Genomic DNA, 25,285 nt, shown 5'->3' on the forward strand with positions numbered 1-25,285 from the left:
GAATAGTTGTGAACGACAGTCCACACCCTCACAGATAAAGTTGCATGCCTAGATGCCCGGATGGAGGACGCAGAGGGCAGGCACAGAGTTGTAAGCTCAGGTTTGTGGCCTTCCGAGAGTGCGCTGAGGGGACGGCACCAAAACAGTTCTCAGAGGGAATGGCTCAAAGCCCTACTCCATCCGGAAGAACTCTTACCCAATAATTGTCTACGAGAGAGTCCATCGAGCCCTGGCACCTCAGTCCCTACCAGGGAACATCCTAGAGCCACGATTGATCGCACTCTGAACTATCGCGACAGAGACGCTATTCAGAAATGGGCCAGGACGCAGGGTGACATCCAGATTGGACACCTTCTTATCTGCATTTTCCCTGACTACAATAACAGAGTGCAATTGAAATGGAAATCCTTCCTAGCAGTAAAATGAAACCTGAGGCAACTTAACATTCGTTACACACTACTATTCCTAGCAAAACTGTGTGGAGAGTATGATGGTCATACACTCTTCTTTGGAGGCCCTGAGGAGATGTGTGTCAACACCAGGGCAGTGCGCGCTCTATTGGCGACTATAATGCAAAACCCCAGCACTCTCAAAACAACGTAATTTATGCATTGTGCTGATATGTTGTTTGCATTGCAGAGTTCAATCCTGAAGACTTATTTTTTATGTGCTTACAAATGCTGTTCATTTGCAATGTATTGCTGCAGGCTTTCAGAGTGTGTTAGGGTGTGGTCCCTTTCCAGGGCATTCTAGAGACTTTCCCTGCAACATGCCTGGGTGTGGTTGTGGGCTGGGCCAAGACTCTATAAAAGGAGCCAGCCCAGCTCCAGCTGCTCACTATTCAGAGGTCCCGTGCAGAGCAGCAGCTACTTCCTGAGCTCCTGTCCCGGTGGCCTATTTGATCTTCCAGACATCTGACTTTCATTCTTCATTTGGAGATCCTTGTTCTGGGTGGTAATACGGTGGTTGGGCTGGCCTCCCGATGCAGTTATCGAGAACTCTCATGTTCTTGGGCCTAATTCTTTTATCTGACAGAGTACTTTGCGCGTGTGAAATATGCGCATGAGTGTTTGTGACATTTGCAGAGTGACTTGCAAATCGGCAAGACGTGCGATTCGTTTCATGATAATTTAATCTTGTTAATTATTGCGCGCTACCATTTCTTGACATTTACATGGTGGCTTAAGAATCAGCAAGACGTGCGATTCGTTTTATGGTGTTTTAACCTTGTTGTTCATTGCGCGCTACCATTTCTTGACATATACATGGTGGCTTAAGAATCGGCAAAAGACGCGCAATTCGTTTCATTGTACTTTGATCTTGTTATTCATTGTGAGCTGTTATTTCTTGGCATTTACTTTGTGGTTTACGAATTGGCAAGACACACGATTCTCTCCTTGAGTTTAATTCATGTTGTTTATTGTATGCCACTATTCTAAGATATTTATCATGTAATATTCGAGTTGACAAGTTATGTGATTTGTTTTTCCTGAATTCATATTGTGTTATTCATGGTGCACAATCCTTTTATGGTGTTTACTATATATATATATATATATATATATATATATATATATATAAATAAATCTACAATATGCACAATTTGTGTTGAAACATTTTAAGAGTACACAGAAGATCAGAGGGTCTAAATGCAATATTGTATGGTCCTAGTATGCATTCTCAAAAAAGGATTTATATGACTGGTTTAAAATTTAGTCAGAAAGTTTTTCTGATTCTCATGTAAAGTAAAGAACTTGAATAAGAAAGTTTTCATTTAATCCATCTTGATGCCCTTACAGGTATCCGGCCATCTTGAAACTTAGTCATTTTAAACTTAATTCTTAGATTGTTCATGTTTTCAGAATTACTATGCTTAGAATCATAGTATAGTCTAGTATTGATTTCAGGTGATATCATTTTCATATTGTGTGCTCTAACCTTTTTCTTACTACAGGTCTCCTTCCCAGCTGTTTCCCTTCCTAATCCCCTCTTCCCCTCTTGAACTCTCTTAGCCTCTGTGATTTATCTATCAGAGTCTTGGAGCTGTTCAGTGGTGGACGTGTTGGGAACGTGCGCAGACCCCGAGGATCTGGTGACTCTGACAGTGTGGTACTGGCTTGATGGCATTGACCGGAGTGGTGACACTGAGCTGCAGACTCGCACAAGAAGAGGCTTCAGGAATAGACGCTGACTGATGGGGCTGGAAGAGAGGCACAGATGGGGCATGGTAACAACTCATTTGGCCTCTCGAGTGAAGGTGCAGCTCGCCGGCATACTTCGGAACAAGAGCAGATGCCCGTGTGAGTGCAGAAGGAAATGAGGCGGACACTTTGGGGAACTGACCTGAATGAATGCAGCCAGTGTGATGATATATCCTTGCAACAATAAGTTGAAATGTACACTTTAAGACACCACCTACATTGAGGCAATAATGGGATTGTGTATGACACACCCTACCCCTGTAAACAGCTTGACACCTCTAAGAAATATATGAAATATATGAGGGAGCACGTGTGTCAAATAAACAATGGCAGGTGAGCACAAATATGAACTGCTGGTGAGTGGGGTGGCTGGCGGAAGATGCACACTATGGTGGTTTGGGGAAACCCAGGAAGTAGGAGGGCTCAGACACTGGAATAGTCAGAGTGTTAGGCAGGTGTTTGCTGGCTGGACACAGAGGTCACATGACTGCCTACTACTTGAGTGTGTGATAGTTAGATCAAGGGGTCCCTGTTGTACTGCTGCTATGTAGTTACTATACAAGTGTTGTAATATCCCCACATTTGGGGGAGGGGTAGGATGGGGAAGCACTGGTTCTTCATTCTTGGGGTTTACATGGGGAGAGAGAAGGGAAGGGTGAGGGACAGGTGCACACAAGGGGGAGACTCACTTGAGGGGGCAACTGAGGAACTAACACCATATCCGGACCAATTTAACCCCTCCCCTTGACTGCTCATGAAGGCGATAGGAGATGGGGAATGCACAGACTATGGATAATGACAGAACTGATACGATACACATAGCAACATAAAATGTCGGGGCCTTAATTCGTTCTTGAAGCATTAAAGGGTGCAGACATAGCTTTGCGGACATGGAATTCATGTTGCTACGCTAAAAGCGACACACTTCACTGATGCGGAAGAAAGTAAACTAAAAAACAAATTAAGTGGTCAAATGTACTCCTTCATGTATTCCTCCTATGCAAGGACAGCTTAGATTTGGTTGGCCCCAGGCATGCCCTTTCAGCCTCTATATGTCCATGCGGTTGTGGAGGGCCACTCTGTGTTCCTCTATGGCCCACTGGATGGTAGGGAGGTATGCTTCCTGAAATTCTACACCCCCAATACGGATGGACAAGACATTCTATTGGGACCTAATGGACCTCTTGCTCCCGTATGTAGACGTCCCACTCATCGCAGGTGGTTAGGGGTGACTTCAACTGTGTACTAGACAGGAACCTGGGTAGGTGTCCCCCTAGACAAAACCCGAAACCAGAGTTGACGTCTATGTTGACTAAAGTGATGACCCGACTGGGATGTATAGAAATATGGTGTACCTTAGACCCCACACTTAAATAGTATTCCTGTTACTCAGCCTCACCTAGAGTAGGCTGGACCACATATTAGTGACCCGAACCCTCAGCCCCAACATACAGGCTGCCCAGTATTTGCATAGATTCCTCTTAGACCACGCGTCTCTGTTGCTAACTTACATGGGCCACAACAAAGATACACCATCTTTCTCGTGGTGGTTGCCCTAGTGGCACAGAAGGTTTTGCTCTTTCAAGCAGACAATAGAGTGGCTCTTGAGGATTCACTGGGGCATAACTTGGGATATACGGAGATGTGAGCAACTGAGTGGGAGTTGCTGAAGGCAATGGTGAAAGGGAAATAATGTACGTCAAAACTTATGGTGTTAGATGACAACTTGACATGTGAGCTGAAATACAAAGAGGCGCATCAGGTGGAATCAGGCCAAATGCTTGTGTGGCTCCTGAAGCGGGAGGCCCCAACCCGTCGACCTATCTGGCAACTCTTTATGAGAGATAACCTGACATAGGTCGAATGTGGGCTTTCTGACCAACCTTCCCATTTGCGGCAGCAGACAGGGAAGGGCTGCAAAATGCATTCACATGTGAAGAAATGCTGGCTGCTACCAATAACGGGAAAGTCACAGGGAGGTGGTGGCTACCTGTCTGAGTTCTAAGAGGGGCCAATGCAGACGTACTTCCAGACAACGTCCTGGAGGTATACCTCAAAGCCTTTCATAGCCACAGTCTTCCTGCAACCATGCGGGAAGCCATCACCTCCTCTTGAAAGGCCAAATTTCTTTTAGTCTTTAAAGGAGGTGCAGTGATTATTCGTCCAGTCTCCTTATGTATATGGATTCTCGATTGTCATCCATAACCTCTAATATTGGCTCAATCTCAGTCTCTTCTTCAGAAGCTTTGTGAGATTTCTGCATGGGCTTTGAGAGTTGCTTTAATTTTCTCTAAAGTCCTTGTTCCTCTGTATATGAGGATGCTTTCGGCTTCAAAGTTTGGATCTTTTTCGGTCCTGATAAAGTAGTCAGTTGTTTAGACTCCGAAACAGAGTGTCGAATTTTCGACTCCGAGGAATGAGGTCGTTTACTGAAGTCTGAGTTGGAAGCTTTAACTGATTTACTCGACTCCGAGGTGGACAGAGGAGTGGCCTTTTTTGGCGCCGACCCCGAAGGTCGGTCGCTAGTAGTCTTTTTTCGGGCCAAACCATGGCCTTCCGGCAGTGGTGTACCACAGGCCTTTGGATGTTTTTGATGTAAGGGTGCAGGGGCAGATGTACTCACATGCTTGCCAGCTGTGATGGGTCTAACGTCTTCCGATTCTTGTTCGGAGTCGGTGTCTCGGATGGAGACTGCTGTCTGCGCCTGCTCTTCCTCCATGACGTCGAGATGTTCGGTGCTTTTCGACGCCATTTCTAGTCTTTGGGCCCTGCGATCTCTCAAGGTCTTCTTTGATCGAAACGATCGACAGGCTTCGCAATCTTCCTTCCGATGGTCTGGAGAAAGGCACAAATTACAAACCAGATGTTGGTCTGTATATGGGTACTTCGCGTGGTACAGAGGGCCGAAATGAAATGGAGTCCGATTCATCAGGCTTTCCACGCGGTAGGCTCAAACAGGCCCAAATCGGGTGCACGCGCACCGAAGGGTGAAATGAAGGTTCCGTCTGTACTACTGGTTCCATACTAGATGGGAAACGCGATCGAAACAATACCAACGAGTAAGTAGGTTTTTTGAGGTTTTCCGTTTCAAAATCTCGGAGCGAGAGGAAACACATCCGAACCCGACAGCGGAAAGAAAACAATCTAACAATGGAGTCGATGCCCATGTGCACTGTAACCGAGAGGAGGAGTCACTCGATCCCGTGGCTCCGAAAAGACTTCTTTGAAGAAAAACAACTTGTAACACTCCGAGCCCAACCCTAGATGTCGGAAGAGCTATGATTAGCATGTGTATCTGCAGCTACATTCCATCGAACATATATATATATATATATATATATATATATATATATATATGTCGAGAGATATAGAGATATAGATATGTATAGTAAACAGTATCTGACAAATGTATTCGTAGATCAAGTAAAAACACGTATAGCAAGTGTTTGCCTTTACATATTCTGTGTCATAAAAATAAATTCCAGACATAAATTTAACTCTGGCAAACACAAATCCTTGCATGTGGCATACTTTAATATCACTACCTCAGGACCAAAATCAATACAATCAATACAATTACTAGTCGGTTTTTGGCAGGCGAAGGAAAAATTACAGACCACACTATGGATTAAGATGAGCTAAGAGAAAAAGCGAATATCTCACCTGTCTTCTGGCCTTGTGCGCTGGTAGAAATTCCTCGTTTGCTGATGGCAGAAAGAAAAAGCTTGTGGCATTCAGCACTACATTTAAAGTACATTTACAGTGATATACACTTAAATTCTACAGTACCATCAGCATGAGGTTTGTCAACATCCAATTTACTCACTACTGTGCGTAATATTGTGTATGAAAGTGAAAATGTCACATACGTGAAAGGTACTGCTACCGCGATACCTTAATATGATAAGGAAGTGTCTTTACAAAGCAGTAGTTCCTACAAGTTTGCTTGACTGAAGTTGTATCAAACAAAGTAATCCTACTACCAATGTTGAGGGACATAGGTGCCACACCTCATCATAGCAGAATGAGCATAGTATCCTCACTAATATGGTCTCCTTCCCTTTTACATCTTTTTTTACCATAAAAGGGGATATTATGCACAAAGTAACATAACGCTGACAGGAAAATGTGGGTAATTGGTTCATTAATTTCTAAGACACTCTTTGCAAATCAAAATCTCTTTACGTGTTGACGTCCTAAGGTCAATAGTATTTTTCAGTCACAAAATAAACAAAAATGCTAATGAAAATAATTAATTTGTTGCACCCTGTCCTTCTGACCTGACATACTGTGAGTGAAGACAGTTCACCTTCTACCCCTTCTTGATCCTTCCACCCAACCAATAAGTGACTTGTGGCAGCAGGACAGCGGCATCTAGGTAACTGAACGCAACAGCAATCAAAATTAAATATCACCTGGTAGAAAGTGCTATGACAAATTAATGAAGAATTCATAACCTCCCATGCACACGTCAAGTCACCTGTAAGGTAATATGCATAAAAATGCTGTTCAAACACACATGCTAAACAACTTCCATTACCTGAGCCGGTTTCCAGTTGGTTTAAAGCCGCAGATCCCACAAAAGGAGCTTGGGAGGCGGACACTCCCTCCAATGTCTGAGCCAAACCCCAAAATGGACCCACCAGAAGTTATGAGAGCCGCCTCGCCACCAGAGGACCCGCCAGAGGATTTCTTATGGCGCATGGGATTCACGGTTTGTCCAAAGATTAAATTGCTGCAGTCGAAGCTGAAATGGATTAAAAGACGAAAATTCATATTCTCTCTCTCTCTTTTTTTTTTTTTTTTTTTTTAAGACAATGGTCCCAGTAAAAAATCTTAAAGGAGTTAACATTTGAAACATTATTTGCATCATTTTATTTTTGTTTATTAAATATCGTTTACAACGCTGGTGGCCAAGCACACCATGTGAATACTGTTATGTTTGATTACCACTTTAACATCATCACAGGCTCAATAGCCTTAGTCTCAGAGGCAACCATCTGAACAGCTGACCACCACAACAGCTGAACAGCTCAACCATTTGATTTCCTAATATCTAAAGTATCTCAAAAACTGTCACTCTGTGGGAGTTCATCTGCCATGATAGCAGACAGACAAATGTTAAGATGGGAATGATAACGTTCATATTTAAGATATAATATCTCAATGCGAGACAATATCACTTTACAAAAATCTTTCCAAACACCAACCACAGTACCACAGTATGAAATCATTATCTTAATAATACCCACAATTACAGACGCCTTCGTTCCCATAACACCCTTAACTTCCCTACATTGACAACACTAGGATGTCTTTTTTGCAAACAAACATCCTAAGGGATCCATCTGTTAGTGGCCCTCAATGCCTGCCATTAAGAATCAGTGATGATATCGGTGTTGAAACATTTATCCTGATAGGCCAACAGTATCATTTAATGTGTAGCTTTCACATCAAAACCCATGGCCAGAAGATCATTTGACATCAGCATTGCTCCCATGTTACTAATGCAAAGAAGTCATTAATGAATATCACTTTAGTGTAAAGGGATAGTTTCAAAGCTGAAGAAGTGGGTGAATGACAATCTAGGGAGCCAATATGGTCCATTAATGAATTTCCAGAGTGATTTTTAGTAGACAATGGCAGCAATGAAAGTCACAAAGCAGTAACAAGACAGGCTCTAGGTGCATGTTGCATTAGATAAGGTGTACAGAGGGCTGTTACACTACCACTCACCTTTACAGTGGTCATAGGGTTGGCACCTAGCTTTCTTCTGCTCAGACAGCTGCCATATTGCACAGTAGGGGTGATCTTGTAGTGATGACTATATGGGTGTACCACAACGATGGACTGGGATGCGGCATAGATAATTACAAGTTGCTGACAGTAATTCAACCAACAAAGGCAGCCCTATCCAATAAGAGCCAGGGCCATAATATATTTATCACAGAGGCTGATTCCGTGATGTGCGGTGTGGTATTGCAGCCCGCCTCCGGATTCTGCCAATCGGGCTCTGCATACACAAAGTGGACTGTCTTCATCCTTGCATGGCCGGCTACTACAGGGTGATTTTTGAGTTACTGATTGCCCTATTACCTTTAAATCATGAGCCGTATTTCTTGGGGTGTAAGGGCCTCTTAAGTATGTGCATATAAATTGCACTAGTGGTGATGTACCCTTTTTTGTTGGTTTCTACGGTTCATCAGGTGCCCCATTTATCCTTATGTCCTGATGAGACCCCAGAATCATTAGAGGGTTGAAACATCACTATAACGAACCTAGGGTTTGACCCTTTGAATTGTAATTGGGTCTAGTAATCTGATGTGGTAACGTTCTAGGTCATTTGCTGGATTTTGGAATCCTTTTTTTTTTTTTCTTCTCGGTTTTCTCTGTGTTTTTTTTAACTGTTCTCTGTCTTTGTTGACTGTGGGTTCCACGGCGTTTGAGGTACTGTAAACCTTTTTCATGTTTGTTGCTACAATATATTGACTGAGACATCAACAATCACTGTTTGGTCTTTTTCATTGTGCTATACTTTGAGGTGTCTCCTCTACCTGCTATTATACCATTGAGCTATTGATGCAATTGTGCTATTTCTTCATTGAATGTATAAATATCACTAATAAGAACCGTTGTTGTTTTGATAAATGAGATTTCAAGCATTCTATCCATCAATTTTTTGTATACTTCAGTTTGACATCCTAAATTGGGTGGGTATGCCCAGATGTGGGTCCCGTGCACACTGTGCCACTGCTGAGCCCTAATAAGGGAGAAACTGCTTCTGGGTTGCTTGTTTTCCGGCTCAGGAATGACCTGGCTTGGAAGTTCCGACTGGACTGTTCGCATTGGAGCAGGATCAATACGGTTGAGTCCAACCTGAAGCAATATGGTACTCAAAATAACAATGGACTGGGATGCAGCCCGAATAATTACTAGTGGACAAGATTAATTCAAGCATTCCATCCATCACTTTTTTGTATATTTCGGTACCCCCCCCCCCCCCCCCAAGACCCTCCACACCCAGACATCTAGGGCTAGTGCCACCTTCTAACTCTCCTTCCACGAAAAGTCACAGTGACCACTATTGATTACTCATCCAAATTACCCCTCGGGCACTGCTTATAACCAAGCCACTTGCAGGACCCTGAGGCAACATCTGCTGCCTCCAACTCCTCTCAGCAAGAAAACAACCAGCGAAACAACAGAGAAAGTTGCTAGTTCTTGTCTATGACCAGAAACGGGGTGATCATGTGTTAGAATTAGCAGAGGAACCATCAAGTGAAAATTGTACTTCTTTATCTTCCACTTAAGAATATCACATTGTGGGTTAGGAGGATGAAGCATGTACAGGGACCTTTGTTAAAGATAAACAGTCCAATTACAGTAAGTTGAGAAACTTCAAAATATGTCAACAACTGTTGAATCCTGAGAGGCTTTGAGACTTTAGGGTGTTGTGGTTCTGAACCCAAGAAGCACTTGCATGACCTTCAGCCAGAATCATTTAACAATGTTCATGGCATTTGAAAATCTGCCATGGATTGACACGAGGGGCAGTAGGCTGTAAAGTCCAACCAACTACACTTACAATCATGAGGCACTAAACAGGGCAGGTCAAACGTAAAAACAGAAAATGGTCCAATGATGCCCCGCCTAAATCGAGTTTCAAAGTGCAGGATGCACATTCCCACAACTAGTGCAGTAGCACTCAGATGGGAGGTATTTTTTTTTAGCATTTCCCAACTGAATTTTGAGAGCATGCAAATGACTCAATCTATTGAGCAGTTCCGGCATTTGAATATTCCACTGATGAAAATCACGTGTGGTGGATCTCTGTTCCAGCTCAAGAGAACTGGTTCACAGATCAAGATTTGGACCTGTAGTTAAGAGCGGTTACGCACTAAAGTGAAGAACCAGTCCCTGGTTGTGGTTTGGAGTGGTCTTCCATTCACTGGACTGGGATATGGTGATGCTAGTAATGCAGCAAGATTAGGCTCTGGCCAGAAGTCCGAGAGTGATTAAGTTTTCAAGATTTGGTTAGCACCAGCCCTAGGTCCATCGTGGATCGGAGTAATTTTTATAGTTGGCTAAGTGATATAGTCTCTGGTCTAAGCGTTGAAGTCTTAAAACAGTAATCTGTAATATACTCTGGATAGGATTTGGATTCCGATATCAAATCTATGTCCTACCACGTTTAAAATCTACACAGAGCATCATGAAGTCATGTCATCAGAGTTTCGAGTGGCAATAAACTAAAACTGGAGCGACACACTGTTCTTTCTGAAAACATTTTTTCAATGAAGACCATCATACCCTAAACTGATCTTTCAGTTTTTTAAAATACAGAAGTGGAAAGTATAGCCTCTTTAAAATTAAGTCCCCAATGGGGGCGTGTCCTAAGCCTGAGGGAGATGGCGGCGTGCTGTACAGCTCCACTACCAAAGATCGTACATGAGGCAGCATAACCCAAAAAACCTCGAGAAAGATCCCAAAACAGAATGCAGGCATCTTGATGGTACTCTGAGCAACAGAGCATGAACAGTGGATTTACTAATTACCTATAACCAACGTTTTCAGAGACAAGGCTCCAGAATGCTTAATTTCATCATGGCGAGGGACCCCAAATGTTAGAATATGCTCGCAATTATACAGCACCAGGTGACAGAGTAAGACTGATGAAGATATCACCAATACAATGTGAAAAACATTCACCTTTCAAACCTCAGGTAACTGAGTGCTGACAGATTCGCCCCAGTTTGTTGCATTTGTCTGAGCTTAAAATGGTGCTTGCCAGGAGGTTCCTCCAGAAATGTTATGTTTTATAGCACATTACCGGAATTTGCTTCCCATTGTCTGAATCCTATTGGAGGAATGTGGCAAGCAAGTTATACTTAAGGAGACATGCAAGATAAATGTAGTCCAAAATGTAAGGCCTCTTATCTGCAAATACTGTTACACAGAGTTCTTGTCGCTCATATGAAGCTCAATCAGTACCAAGAAGTCTCAAAACATGCTGTAAAAGTCCAAGCAGTAATCCTATCTTACAGATATATCTCATTTGAATAGGAACATCTTGCCTCTCGTGTTAGACTGATAGATTTCCCATGTTTCTACTGATTCAAATGGGTCACTAAAATTCAGCATCTGCAAGTCACACACACAATATGCACCTGAGTGCATGCTCTGCATAGAGAGGCCATTTTAACCCTCTAATTTCGTGAAACTCAATCAATCCTCTCTGACTTAGAGTGGAGCATTAGCTTGAGAAATTAGAGCCATTATATAACAAACCATGACCGACAAGCGACAGAAATTGTAATTTAAATGTGCAAAGGCGAATCCACTACCCTGACTCACTAATTAAAGATAAAACTAACTCTGGGGAACAATGGACCTAATATTGAAAAAACTAGTGACAGTATACCACCTAGCATCAAACACAAAGGTGAATATGGACCAGATGAAGGCAGAAATGACAGGAATTCGCCAAGATATAAAAGGGCTTCCAGGAAGACTGGCAGAAGCACAGTCTATACTTAGTCTCCTAGAAGACAGGAATATGAAAATAAAGAGTGACAAACAGTTGAATCTTGAACCACATAAATGCAGAAAGAGGTTATGGACTAGGAACACTGGAACCACAGAGGCCACGGCTGTATCATCTGACTTCTCAGAAGGGGTAGATGGCAACACTAATTCTTGCTTAGAATTCCTGGAATCCCTTATCCTAAAAACTCTGAACCTGCCATTCTGGATAGAAGGAGTCTCATCATATAAACCCAGAACACATTTTCCTGAAACTCTTATTTTCAGACCTCTACATTACCAGTATGCAGAGCTTGTTCCAAACCACATGAGGAAAAAACAAATATATAGGGAAGATATAAAAATAAACATATCACAAGACAACTCAAAAGTGACTTTAGCAATTCACAAGAGAAAACACTTTAAAGACAGAAATCAGTTTTTCTTTATTGGTCTATTTAGACTTGCAGTTTCTTAAAAACTGAAAGCCTTCGGATATGGTGACATTCTAAGATAATACCTCGGAGTTTGAGATGGATGTCTGCTCTCATGACGATAGATTTGACTGTGGCTTTTAATAATTCAATTGCTCACAGGTTGTTGAACACCACTGCCGGATTCTACAAATCTCTCATAACGTTTGCATCTATCTAGTTCAAACTACCCCAATAGTTCCATGACATTCTTATAGGTACCAGACAAGTGCAAGTAAATAGATTACCCCATCAATAGTATACTTCTTGTGCACAATTACAACTGTAAGATTCAGATTATGATTATAGTTAATATTTACAGCTGCCTTGCTCTATAAAAGAAGGGTTTAAGGAGCTGTTCTATACATGTCTATCAATCTGCTCCGACCTAATAACTTGTGCCTAATTTTCAGCTTCAACACTATATACTGACCACTGCAACACTTTATCCTAATCTGAAGCCTTACACAATTAGACTTGGGGATAAACAGTTCCACCGATTGTTGTGTCATTTGGGTCCAATACTAAGATTTACTTTTGTCAACTGGCAGGTCTGGAGACTCTTCTCTAGAGTTCCACTGCCTTCGCTCACTTTTAAGAAAGGTGGTGGCTGGAAGGGTATGAAAAGGAAGGCTTTACAAGGCAATTACCCAATATTTTTGTCTTTAGTTTTTTTTCACTGCTTGTTTTAAGTTTTTCGAATTTCATGGATTTATACTGGGTCTCAACCTAGTAGTTGTGGTCTACTGCGGGGTAGCTGGGTGTCCCTGCTGAACAGTAATATGGCTTTTTACAAGGGATCTTTTGGTTTGTGTGTGACAATTGTATCACTTGAGCAATGCCACAATTCACTAACTAGACAGAATGCTATAATTGCAGTTACCATTATGCAACAAATACAAAAGGAGCTCATTAACATACTATCGCTTAACACTAAACAAAACAAATTGGCAGAAATATTGTCGTAAATTTAAAAGGTGGCATTGCTTCCTCCAAGATTCTAGAATTGGCTTGAAGAAGGCAATGTCCATGTGTAACAAATGCGTAGAGAACATTTCGTGACTCACAAGCAAGAGATGGTGGTGTGAAGCTGTTGTGTAGATCTAAGATTTTGAGGTGGAAGTGGTTGGAGAGGGAGTCGCAGAGGTTTTGTGTGTGAGTGGGGTCGATGTTGCTGGCTTTGGGTTTGGAGAGCTCTTTGATGATGGTAAAGAGTTCCTTGCTGTTGTGTGAGTTACTATCTATGCATTCCTTGTAGTATGCCCTTTTGGTGGTGAGTATGAGTTGGTGATGTTTGCGTATGGTGGTTTAGAGGGTGGAGAAGTTGAGGGTTCCTGGCGCCAAGCTTTCTCTGTTTTGCGGCATTCATGTTTGGAGTTCAGTGGTGAACCAGGGGGCGTTCTTGATGCTGCGGGTGGTGATGTTTCTTCTAAGAGGAGCGAGTGAGTCAGCGCAAGTTGTAATCCATTGTGTGAGGTTATGGGCAGCAATGTTGGGGGGGGGGGGGTTATGAGCGAGTTGAGCATTCAGGTGTACTGTGGGGATTTTGTCCCACATGTGGTAGGGTGTGGTGTGTTGGTGGTGGTGTGTGGGGGGTTTCGAGAAGGAGAAATGGACGCAGTGGTGGTCGGTCCAGTGGAGTTCGGTGTTGTGAGTGCAGGTTATGTGGTTGATCGAGGTGAAGATTGCATCTAGTGTGTGTCCTGCTGAGTTGGTGGGTGATGTGACCAGTTGTTTGAGTCCTAGGTTCGTGAGGTTGTCTAGTAGGGATGTGGAGTTGTGGTCATGGGGGTTCTCCAGGTGAAAGTTAAAGTCACCAAGGAGGATGTAGTCTGTGGAAGTGAGGGCGTGAGGGCTGATGGTGTCAGCGATGGCGTCACAGAAGGGGGACGAGGTCCTGGTGGTCTGTAAATGAAGGTTCCTCTGAGGGTGGTGTTGGGGTTTATGAGAATAAGGAAGTGCATGTGTTCTGCGCTGTCCAGGGTGTTGTGTCTGTTGGTGGTGACCTTTATGGTGTTTTTATTTATAAGGCGATGCCACCTCCTGGTTTGTTTAGACAATCTCTACGATGGATTTTGTAGCCCTCTGGGATGGCTGTGGCTAGGTCCCAGAGTTCAATGGCATGCTTGTGTACGGAGCAGGTGTTTAGTAGTATGCAGTTTAGGTGGTTGCGGGGACTGTTGTGGTGCGTGATGGTGTTGGTGAGGGGAGTGTTAATGTTGTTGCAGAGCGTGGAAGTGTTGCAGGGCGTGTTAGGGTTAGTGAGGATTGTGCAGGTGTTTTTGGGGTTGGTGTTTTGGTGCGTGGTGGTGTTGTTGTGGGGGGTGTTGGTGGTGTTGTGGGTTGTGGTACTGGAACTACTGCTTACTGCTTCCTCCAGCCCCAGTATATAGGTCTGCGCAATGGTGGCAACATTTCTGTAGTAGGGATTGAAATTGCAAGTGCGCAAGCATACTATTAGTAGTAATCCTGGCATAATCAGAGACGCTATTATCAGAGCTCTTACATAATGAGTTTGCTGCTATAATTTGTCGCCACACTACATGGTACCAAAGGCACAAGTAGATTTTTTTTTTACAGGACAAGTAGATTTAGGAAGCAACCTGTCCCATTGACAAGTAGAAATTTAAATAAATTCCATACCCCTGTGCTGGTTTCTAGCTTGACACACACTGCCTCCCTGCCAGCCCCTCCCACCTCCTAGGACCCAGGATTACTTATGGAGGCTGCTGCTCGTCCACGCAGCAGGTGCGCTGCTGGCGTACCAAAGGCAAGCATGTATGTGCCTGCCCTCGCCTGGACTGCAGACAGTGCCAGGAACCTGGCCCTCAGCACCCCACAGGTACTCCGGTGCAGATCAAAAACAACAAGTGATGGACGGAATGCTGAACATTGTCAAACACTCACCCCCAGTCATAGATCTGGGTTTAATCCATCGTTCTTTTGCTCACCATGCCACCCCAGTTTGGACCCAGCCATATGCAAATCAGTCTTGACCCTGTTCCTCATGGGAACAGTCCAGACCGAACTGCCAAGCCAGGTCCTCACTGGACCGGAAACAAGCATCCTGGGACCGGTTTCGGGGTTTCACCCCTCATCAGCCAGGCTAGCTTGAATCTAGTGGCATGGGAAGCACGGGACCCACGTCTGGGCATACCCTTCCCACTTAGGGCGACAAAGCAAAAACAACAAGTGATGGACGGAATGCTGAACATTGTCAAACACTCACCCCCAGTCATAGATCTGGGTTTAATCCATCGTTCTTTTGCTCACCATGCCACCCCAGTTTGGACCCAGCCATATGCAAATCAGTCTTGACCCTGTTCCTCATGGGAACAGTCCATACCGAACTGCCAAGCCAGGTCCTCACTGGACCGGAAACAAGCATCCTGGGACCGGTTTCGGGGTTTCACCCCTCATCAGCCAGGCTAGCTTGAATCCAGTGGCATGGGAAGCACGGGACCCACGCCTGGGCATACCCTTCCCACTAGGGCGACAAAGCAAAAACAACAAGTGATGGACGGAATGCTGAACATTGTCAAACACTCACCCCCAGTCATAGATCTGGGTTTAATCCATCGTTCTTTTGCTCACCATGCCACCCCAGTTTGGACCCAGCCATATGCAAATCAGTCTTGACCCTGTTCCTCATGGGAACAGTCCAGACCGAACTGCCAAGCCAGGTCCTCACTGGACCGGAAACAAGCATCCTGGGACCGGTTTCGGGGTTTCACCCCTCATCAGCCAGGCTAGCTTGAATCCAGTGGCATGGGAAGCACGGGACCCACGTCTGGGCATACCCTTCTCACTTAGGGCGACAAAGCAAAAACAACAAGTGATGGACGGAATGCTGAACATTGTCAAACACTCACCCCCAGTCATAGATCTGGGTTTAATCCATCGTTCTTTTGCTCACCATGCCACCCCAGTTTGGACCCAGCCATATGCAAATCAGTCTTGATGCAACAACTGCTGCCTCACATCGCCCTGCTCCACAGAGGGACCTTTCATCTGCATCTGCTGCTGGTTCACCTCACTGCCAGCACCGACCACCAGCGCAAGAACCAGAGTCACATCAACTCCGTTGGCCAAGGCCTCCGCGGAACAACTCACCTGCTCCCTGATCCATGCAAACATGTCACCAAAGTCTGGAACACAATCTCCTTCCTCTCTCCCAACGTGCCCATCATCAAAGCGACCTGGCTACCCTGGCATCAGCCCTTGACAGCGACACTGCAACACCCATCAGCTACAAAATGAAACACTGTGACCACACCAACAGACACAGTGGTAGAATGGAAATTATACACAAGGAATCGATCACCTGCACCACCACTGATGACGAAACAATGCCATTAACAGAACACATGAGCTTCTAGCTCTGCACCGACCATCAAAGGCACCCTCACTTACAGACCGTCTGGACCAATGACTCTCCTCAACAATGACATCGCTGAATTCATCACCCCGCTCTCCACTGAATCTGAACACTACTTCATCCTGGGAGACCTCAACTTACACCCGGACGACCCCACCGACACAAACTCCACCGACCTTGTGGAAAGACTGGAAAACGGCCTCAAGCAGCTGGTCACTGGCCCCACGTACAAAGCAGGATATACGCTAAACCCCATCTTAACACCCAGCAACAGAATCAGCTACAGCCACACCACGGAATTCACCTGGGTGGACCATTACAACATACACTTCACCCTAGCTGGACCTCCTCGCACCACCCAAACTGCAACAGTGCCCCCCTCTGCAGCTGGACCAAGGTCACTAGGCACCAATGGATTGCCACCCTCAACATCACACAGCACATCACCACCAACTTGAACCAAGCAGTAGAGAACCTCAACGCCTGGATCACCAACGCCTCCACCATAACAATCAAAATTCACAGATCCAGCAAACGAGCCAGCTGGTACATCCCGGAACTCAGCACATCAAAGTGCAGATGCAAACAACTGGAAAGAAAAAGGCGTACCAGCAGAAACCACACTGACTGAGCCACGTTCAAGGCTGCCTTCAACAACTACCACCGCCAGCTGAAAGCAGCAAAAAAGGAGGCCCTGACTTACTGGATTGAGACTAGCGCCAACCAAACCAAGCAATTCTTCACCATCATCAGAGAGTTCATCTGCCCGTCAGCCACCAAAAACCCGATCCCCCCCCCCCATCACAGGAACTCTCCAACGCTCTCGCCAACCACTTCCACAATAAGATAGTAACCATCTCACAAACTTCAATCCTCAACCCACCAACTTCCTCAGCATCCCATCGAACACCGCAGCCAACCACCCGCTCACTGCATGGGAACAACTCAGCACACCGAACACTACTACTCTGATGAACTCCATCCACTCGGGAGCTCCAGTCGACCAATGCCCCCACTGACTATTTAACCTCAAAGAGACGAGATCAGCCACCAGCTCACCACTATCCTCAGTGCATCACACACCACAGCCAACTTCCCTGATGCCAGGAAACACGCAGAGGTGAGACTCCTCCTCCAGAAACCCTCTGCAGACCCCACCAACCTCAAGAACTACAGACCCATCTCACTGCTGCCATTTCTCATCAAAGTCCTGGAGAAGGCCATCAACCTCCAACTCACCGAACACCAGGAAAGGAAGAACCTGCTGGACCCTTCTCAATCAGGTTTCAGAGCCAATCACAGCACAGAGACAGTCCTGATCGCTGCAACAGACGACATCAGCATCCTACTTTACAGTGGAGAATCAGCTGCCCTGATCTTGCTTGACCTCTCTGCTGCCTTCGACACTGTCTCACCACACACTCATCCATCGACTACACCAGATCAGAATCACAGACAACGCACGCAGATGGATGGCATCCTTTCTCAAGGGGCGCCCCCAAAGAATCGGTCTCCCTCCCTTCAGCTCACAACCCAAGCACGCCTTCTGCCGCGTCCCCCAAGGCTTATCCCTCAGTCCAACCCTCTCCAACATCTACATGACAACACTTGCTGACATAGCCACAACTCACAACATAATCTCCTACGCCGACAATACCCAGCTCGTCCTCTCGCTCTCAGTGGAGCCCACCTAGGCAAACACCAATTTCCACAACTGTACAAAGAACATCCCAGCCTGGATGAAGAACAACTGCCTGAAGCTCAACATGGAAAAAACTGAAGTTCTGATCTTCGACAGACACCTCCCTCTCTGGAATGACTCCTGGTGGCCATCAGAACTCAGACCCACCCCAACTCCAAAGGACCACGCCCGCAACCTTGCATCATCCAGGACAGCTAACTCTTCATAAAACGTCAGGTCAACACAGTTTCCACCTCCTGCTTGAACATTCTCTGCATGCTTCAAGTGGCTCCCCATCAGCACCAGGAAAACGGTGGTGCAGGCCTTCATTACCAGCCAGCTGGACTATGGCAATGCACTCTATGCGGGTACCACCACCACCGAGCTCATGAACAGACTCCAGACAAGCCAGAATACAGCAGTCAGACTGATCCTTGGCCTGCCCAAGAGGATCCACATCGCTCAGCATCTGAAAGACCTTCACTGGCTCCCCGTCCAGAAGAGATGCTAATTCAGCCTCCTGACCCACAACTAACAAAGCCCTACATGACCACAGACCCGCCTACATGAACCACCGCCTGAATTTCCAAAGACCCTTCAGGAACTACTGCTCCACTCACCTCGCCCTGATACCACACACTCTCCGCTGCTGTTCCGGAGGACGCTCCTTCTACCACCTCACCTCCGAGTCCTGGAACACCCTTCTCTTTCACCTCTGCTCTTCACCCTCGCAAACCCACTTCAGGAAAGGACTCAAGGCTTGGCTTTTCAACTGACACCTGCAGCACGTCGCCTCGATACCCTCTGAGGTGACAAGTCACGCTACATAAGTGGCGCTTGATTTACTGATCTGGATGTCATCACAGGACATATATTTATATATATTTTGAATATTGCATGTTTTTAAAAATTACGTTTTATTTTAGCTCATATTAACGTTATTATAATTAAATATATATACTTACCAGTATAACGTTAATATTTTGAACCATAATATTTTTGACCACAATATGTGTGTACCTTACACTATAGGTATGATAAATAGATATTTTTGGGGCTGAATTTTTGGCCACGTTATTTTTGTGTTATAATATAATCCTAACTGATTTTCTGTCACACAACCCAGACAGGAACATCTTGCAGTGTCTTCTTCATTGTGGCAGAGAACTTTGAGGAGGCACTGAGTAGTGTTGCTCTACAATGGACAGCCTTATGGCTTTGCCATGCACTGCATACTGAGTTTTTAGATCTAAATGACAGCATGAACAGGTACAGCCCTACCAAGCCTTTTCTCGCCACCACCCCAGCTGCTCCTTCTACATAGTACATCAGAGGATAGAGGTCACCGGGGGAAGCCATAAGTAGCAGCTGCGACTTCTGCTGACTCCTAAATGGCATCCACAAACATACTCAATGATTGATTATCTCCTTACTAAAAGCCATAACTTAATCAACCTGAATAATCCTCTACAAAGTCTACCATCATACCCAGTCATACTTGCATATCTATGACTCTAAAACGTGACTTGCTAGACTGAATGCAGATGTTGAAGGTTAAATGATGACCGGTTAAAGAACTCATCCACTATTCACTTGGTAAAAGAAACAAGCAACAGTTTAATTATGGAGAATTTAAGCTCGTTACTGTCTCCAAAGATTTTTTGGATGCATTAAAGGTTACGCTTTGTGGGGATTTAAGGTTAAAAGCAATAAAAGGCTTAGTGAGCAAATAAATGTACTTGAATTATAGATTTATAATATCGGAACCCAGTCCAAGAAAAAGTCACTCATTTACCTCAAATAGGAATGCAACCCTATTCTTAGCCAAAAAACTGACTAGACAGAAATCTACTAGCTGATGCGAATTTAATAAAGCGGAGAAAGGTTTGGTATCATATCTGAAACTCAAGTAGACTCAAATATGTATCTTAGCGACCAGTGATAAGGGATGCACACCCTTCTATTGCCAACACTTTCAATGAATATTATTCAGCCTAGAATGCTTCTAATCAGTCAATCATTTCTTATTTGCGCATGAAGTATTTTGACAATATACAACTTTTGTGTACCACAGATGTAGATAGACAATCCCTGGACTGCCCAACACAAAAAACTGTAAATAACTAAAGCTATTCATGAACGCTATTCAGGCCCAGATCACAACAAGGCGTTATTTGATAAAGAATGTAGAGACCACCTCCCTTCACCTCTACTGGGCTTTTTGTAGAATGTTTGAAAAAACTGGCAAAGTACAGAATACAGAGGAAGGAAAATTAACAAGCAGGTATAGGTCAGTTCTACTCATCGGTTGGGACTGCAAAATATATCCCAAAATCCTGATCAGATTAGAAAAGGATATATCAAATATCATTCATCCTTCACAGATGGCTTCCCTAGGAATAGGTTTTTACTTTTGTCAATTGTAGGAGGCTGGACTGGCTTGTAGTGAGTACCAAGGGGTACTTTCACCAGGCCCAGGTACCCCTTATTAGTGTAGAGGGGTGTCTAGCAGCTTAGGCTGATAGAAAAGGTAGCTTAGCAGAGCAGCTTAGGCTGAACTAGTGAAGCTCCTACAGTACCACTAGTGTCACATGCACAATATCATAAGAAAACACAATACACAGATATACTAAAAATAAAGGTACTTTATTTTTATGACAATATGCCAAAAGTATCTCAGTGAGTACCCTCAGAATGAGGATAGCAAATATACACAAGATATATGTACACAATACCAAAATATGCAGTAATAGCAATAGAAAACAGTGCAAACAATGTATAGTCACAATAGAATGCAATGGGGGCACATAGGGATAGGGGCAACACAAACCATATACTCTAGAAGTGGAATGCGAACCACGAATGGACCCCAAACCTATGTGACCTTGTAGAGGGTCGCTGGGACTGTAAAGAAGCAGTGAGGGTTAGAAAAATAGCCCACCCCAAGACCCTGAAAAGTGGGTGCAAAGTGCACCTAAGTTCCCCAAAGAGCACAGAAGTCGTGATAGGGGAATTCTGCAGGAAAGACCAACACCAGCAATGCAACAACGATGGATTTCCAGACGAGAGTACCTGTGGAACAAGGGGACCAAGTCCAAAAGTCACGATCAAGTCGGGAGTGGGCAGATGCCCAGGAAATGCCAGCTGTGGGTGCAAAGAAGCTGCCACCGGATGGTAGAAGCTGTGGATTCTGCAAGAACGACAAGGGCTAGAAACTTCCCCTTTGGAGGATGGATGTCCCACGTTGTGGAGAGTCGTGCAGAGGTGTTTTCGTGCAGAAAGACCGCCAACAAGCCTTGCTAGCTGAAAATGTCGCAGTTAGGGTTTTTTGGATGCTGCTGTGGCCCAGGAGGGACCAGGATGTCGCCAATTGTGTGAGGAGACAGAGGGGGCGTCCAGCAAGACAAAGAGCCCACTCAGAAGCAAGCAGCACCCGCAGAAGTGCCGGAACAGGCACTACGAAGTGGAGTGAACCAGAGCTCACCCGAAGTTGCACAAGAGGGTCCCACGAAGCCGGAGGACAACTCAGGAGGTCATGCAATGCAGGTTGGAGTGCCGGGGACCCAGGCTTGGCTGTGCACAAAGGAAATCCTGGTAGAGTGCACAGGAGCCGGAGTAGCTGCAAAACACGCGGTTCCCAGCAATGCAGTCTAGCGTGGGGAGGCAAGGACTTACCTCCACCAAACGTGGACTGAAGAGTCACTGGACTGTGGGAGTCACTTGGACAGAGTTGCTGAGTTCAAGGGACCTCGCTCGTCGTGCTGAGAGGAGACCCAGAGGACCGGTGATGCAGTTCTTTGGTGCCTGCGGTTGCAGGGGGGAAGATTCCGTCGACCCACAGGAGATTTCTTCGGAGCTTCTAGTGCAGAGAGGAGGCAGACTACCCCCACAGCATGCACCACCAGGAAAACAGTCGAGAAGGCGGCAGGATCAGCGTTACAAGGTCGCAGTAGTCGTCTTTGCTACTTTGTTGCAGTCTTCCAGCGCGTTCAGCAGTCGATTCCTTGGCAGAAGGTGAAGAGAGAGATGCAGAGGAACTCTGATGAGCTCTTGCATTCATTATCTAAGGAATTCCCCAAAGCAGAGACCCTAAATAGCCAGAAAAGGAGGTTTGGCTACCTAGGAAGGAGGATAGGCTAGCAACACAGGTAAGAGCCTATCAGAAGGAGTCTCTGACGTCACCTGCTGGCACTGGCCACTCAGAGCAGTCCAGTGTGCCAGCAGCACCTCTGTTTCCTGTGTGGCTACAGGAAGACAGCTGTGAGAGGCCTTTTTCCTGGTAGTCCCCACCTGACTATTAGCAACTGGACTGGCTGGGCTCTGCTGTTGGCCTCTTCCTGATACCATGTGAGACTCCAAGTGTCTCCCATGAGACTAATGTCAGTAGAAGAGGGTGACAGGTAGTGAATGGGACAAAACCACATGCTTTAAAATTAGATTAAAACAATTAGAAAAGTATATTTGTGAGTTAAAAGCATGAAGTGAATTAGTTCATCAAAATGAAAGGTTGATAAACGTTTTGGCCCACCAAACAAAGGTATAATCATCCACTACAGTTAATAAGTGCCATTTATAGCATAGTGATGTAACTGTGTGTGCGTGTGTTGTAGGAGAGTGTAGACCGGTCCTTTGTGCTCTGCTGGCGCATTAGGAGGCAACCCATAGCAACCAAATAACTTGTAATGGTGACTCTATGAGATCAAGGAAAAGTAAAAGGAAATTATTACAAATCATATAATATTTGAAAGGTGTGTGAATTAGAGGCTGTGTATGAGGGATATGTATGAGATATCAGCATAACAGTGTAAGGTGAGGGGAGGGCAACGCTTTGTGAATGGTTTTAGGGTAATATGTGGAGAGAATGATGGGGTTTAGTTCTTAGCTGATCTTACGTTATTGTTTGTCTGCAACAGGCTGGCCATATAGCAAGTCAGGGTGTAACCTAGACTGGGGCAAAACAGCAGCCCTCATCTTCCTGGACCTCTCCGCCACTTTCAACACCACCCTCTACACTACACTACACAACACAACACCGGCATCCGCAGCAAAGCCCTCAAGTGGATCCACTTCTTACTCACCATCGGAACCCAGAGTCAGGCTCCAACCATTCACCTCGAAACTGACAGAGACCAGCTGCGGAGTCCCCCAGGGCTCCTCTGTGAGCCCCACCCGCTTCAATATCTACATGACACCCACTCGCCAACATCATCTCCTACTCCAACACCTAGCTTATCCTCTCCCTCACCGATGAACCGTCAGTAGCCAAGAGCAATTTCCACAACAGAATGAAGGCAGTCACCACCTGGATGAAAGACAGCTGCCTCAAGCTCAACTCTGGCAAGACTGATGTCCTCATTCTGGGCTCCATCCCCTCTGCCTGGCACGACTCCTAGTGGCCCGCAGCTCTCGCCCCTCCCTTCCCCAAACACCCCCCACCACGTACACAACCTTGGCATCATCCTCAATACCTTACTCTCAATGGACTGCCAAGTCAACGCTCTCATCCTCATGCTTCCACACACACTGCCTGCTCTGAAAGATCTTCAAATGGATCTCCATCGAGGCAAGAAGGACAGTCACCCAGGCACTTGTAAGAAGCAAGTCTGACTATGGCAACACATTCTATGCAAGCACCACCAAGAAACTACAAGATTCCAGAGAATCAAGAATGCTGCGGCCAGACTCATCTTCGACATTCCCCGACACAACCACATCAACGCCTGCCTGAGAGACCTCCACTAGTTCCCGGTCAACAAAAGAATCACCTTCAAACTCCGCACGCACGCATACAAGGCCCAACGAAACATTGGACCTGCCTACCACAACCCCCACCTCTCCTTCTACACACCCTCCAGACAACTCCACTCCACCCAGCTGGCCCTCACCGCCACCCCAAGGAGCTGCATGAATTCGGCTGGAAGAAGATCCTTCTCATACCTCGCTGCGCAGATCTGGAACATGCCTCTTCTAAACCTCAGGCAATCCCCCTCGCTATTCCAGTTGAGGAAGGACCACAAGACCTGGCACTTTAACTGATCTGCTTCCTCGCCCCAGTGCCTTGAGACCCTCCGGATGATAAGCCTCGCTCTATAAGTACCATGATTGATTGATTGATTGATTATGAGGAGGGGGACACAATCCCTGAAGGCTGAGCAATTGCGATGTAATCCAGGTCCACCTCTAAGAATAGACTTTGCTACCTGAATACTGGAGTCTCCATCCACCTCCTCTCACCCTGCCATTTCTTTTCAGTGTTCTCAACAGTGCATGCCTCCTCCCCAGTGCATATACGGAGTCTGTAAACTTGTGCCACAAGGCTGCCTTCTCTGTTCCACTGATGTTTTATGGCATCATGTAGTTGCTTGGAGCATTTAACCACAAATTTCACTACCAGTGCAGCCGCCTCCTCAGTGAAATGCTTCTTCATTTTGATTGTTTTTGGCTGCATTGTGTGGACTGCATGTGTTCCTCATGACTACAAGGTCCTGTAGTCTAGGAAGAAGAGTCTTAGGTATAGGCTGTACTGATCTTTAAGTGAATGGGTGTCAAGTGTGTGTGTGATTTTGGTAATATGTTTAGTATTTGTCTATTCCCTTAAATTCAGACATCGCAGAAGCATCCTCCCCTACGCTGAATATTTCCACCAACCACGCGGAATGTTAAAAGTAAAAACTATGGCTGTAATGTTACTTGTAGTGAATTTACTGTTGTAGTTTCAGTCTTAAGAGCTGCCTACCGTTATTTGAGGGGGTGGAGACCTGCAAATCTACACTAAAGTGTAAATCTCTACTCGGAACTAGTCAATAGTAAAACTGCCTAAGTGTCTACCTAGGTATAGAAGTATATCTACAAAGGAGCAGATAAACTAAATAAGCCCAACTTTCATTTAAACTACTTACACCCCTTTAGGAGGGATTTGCATCATACATCACAGAAATCTAAGTGTGCATGTGTGGAGGTGTGTGTAAACATAAAACACCCTATATTGTCTGGCTATTATTTTGCTAGACTTGGAAATCATTCAATAACA

General features: G+C 45.2%; 1 protein-coding gene across 1 annotated transcript in view; it reads right to left on the minus strand.

Moving 5' to 3' along the window:
* The window catches only part of LOC138293509 (vitamin D3 hydroxylase-associated protein-like), a 314,222-nt gene that overhangs the window by 137,003 nt on the left and 151,934 nt on the right, over positions 1-25,285 (minus strand). The window contains exons 5-6 of the mRNA XM_069232751.1: positions 6,742-6,948; positions 5,865-5,905 (exon numbers count right to left, since the gene is read on the minus strand). Of these exons, the coding sequence (XP_069088852.1) occupies positions 5,865-5,905; positions 6,742-6,948 (248 nt within the window). The remainder of the gene's footprint in view (positions 1-5,864; positions 5,906-6,741; positions 6,949-25,285) is intronic.

This window comes from Pleurodeles waltl, chromosome 4_2, assembly GCF_031143425.1.
Source record: "Pleurodeles waltl isolate 20211129_DDA chromosome 4_2, aPleWal1.hap1.20221129, whole genome shotgun sequence".
Taxonomy (NCBI): domain Eukaryota; kingdom Metazoa; phylum Chordata; class Amphibia; order Caudata; family Salamandridae; genus Pleurodeles; species Pleurodeles waltl.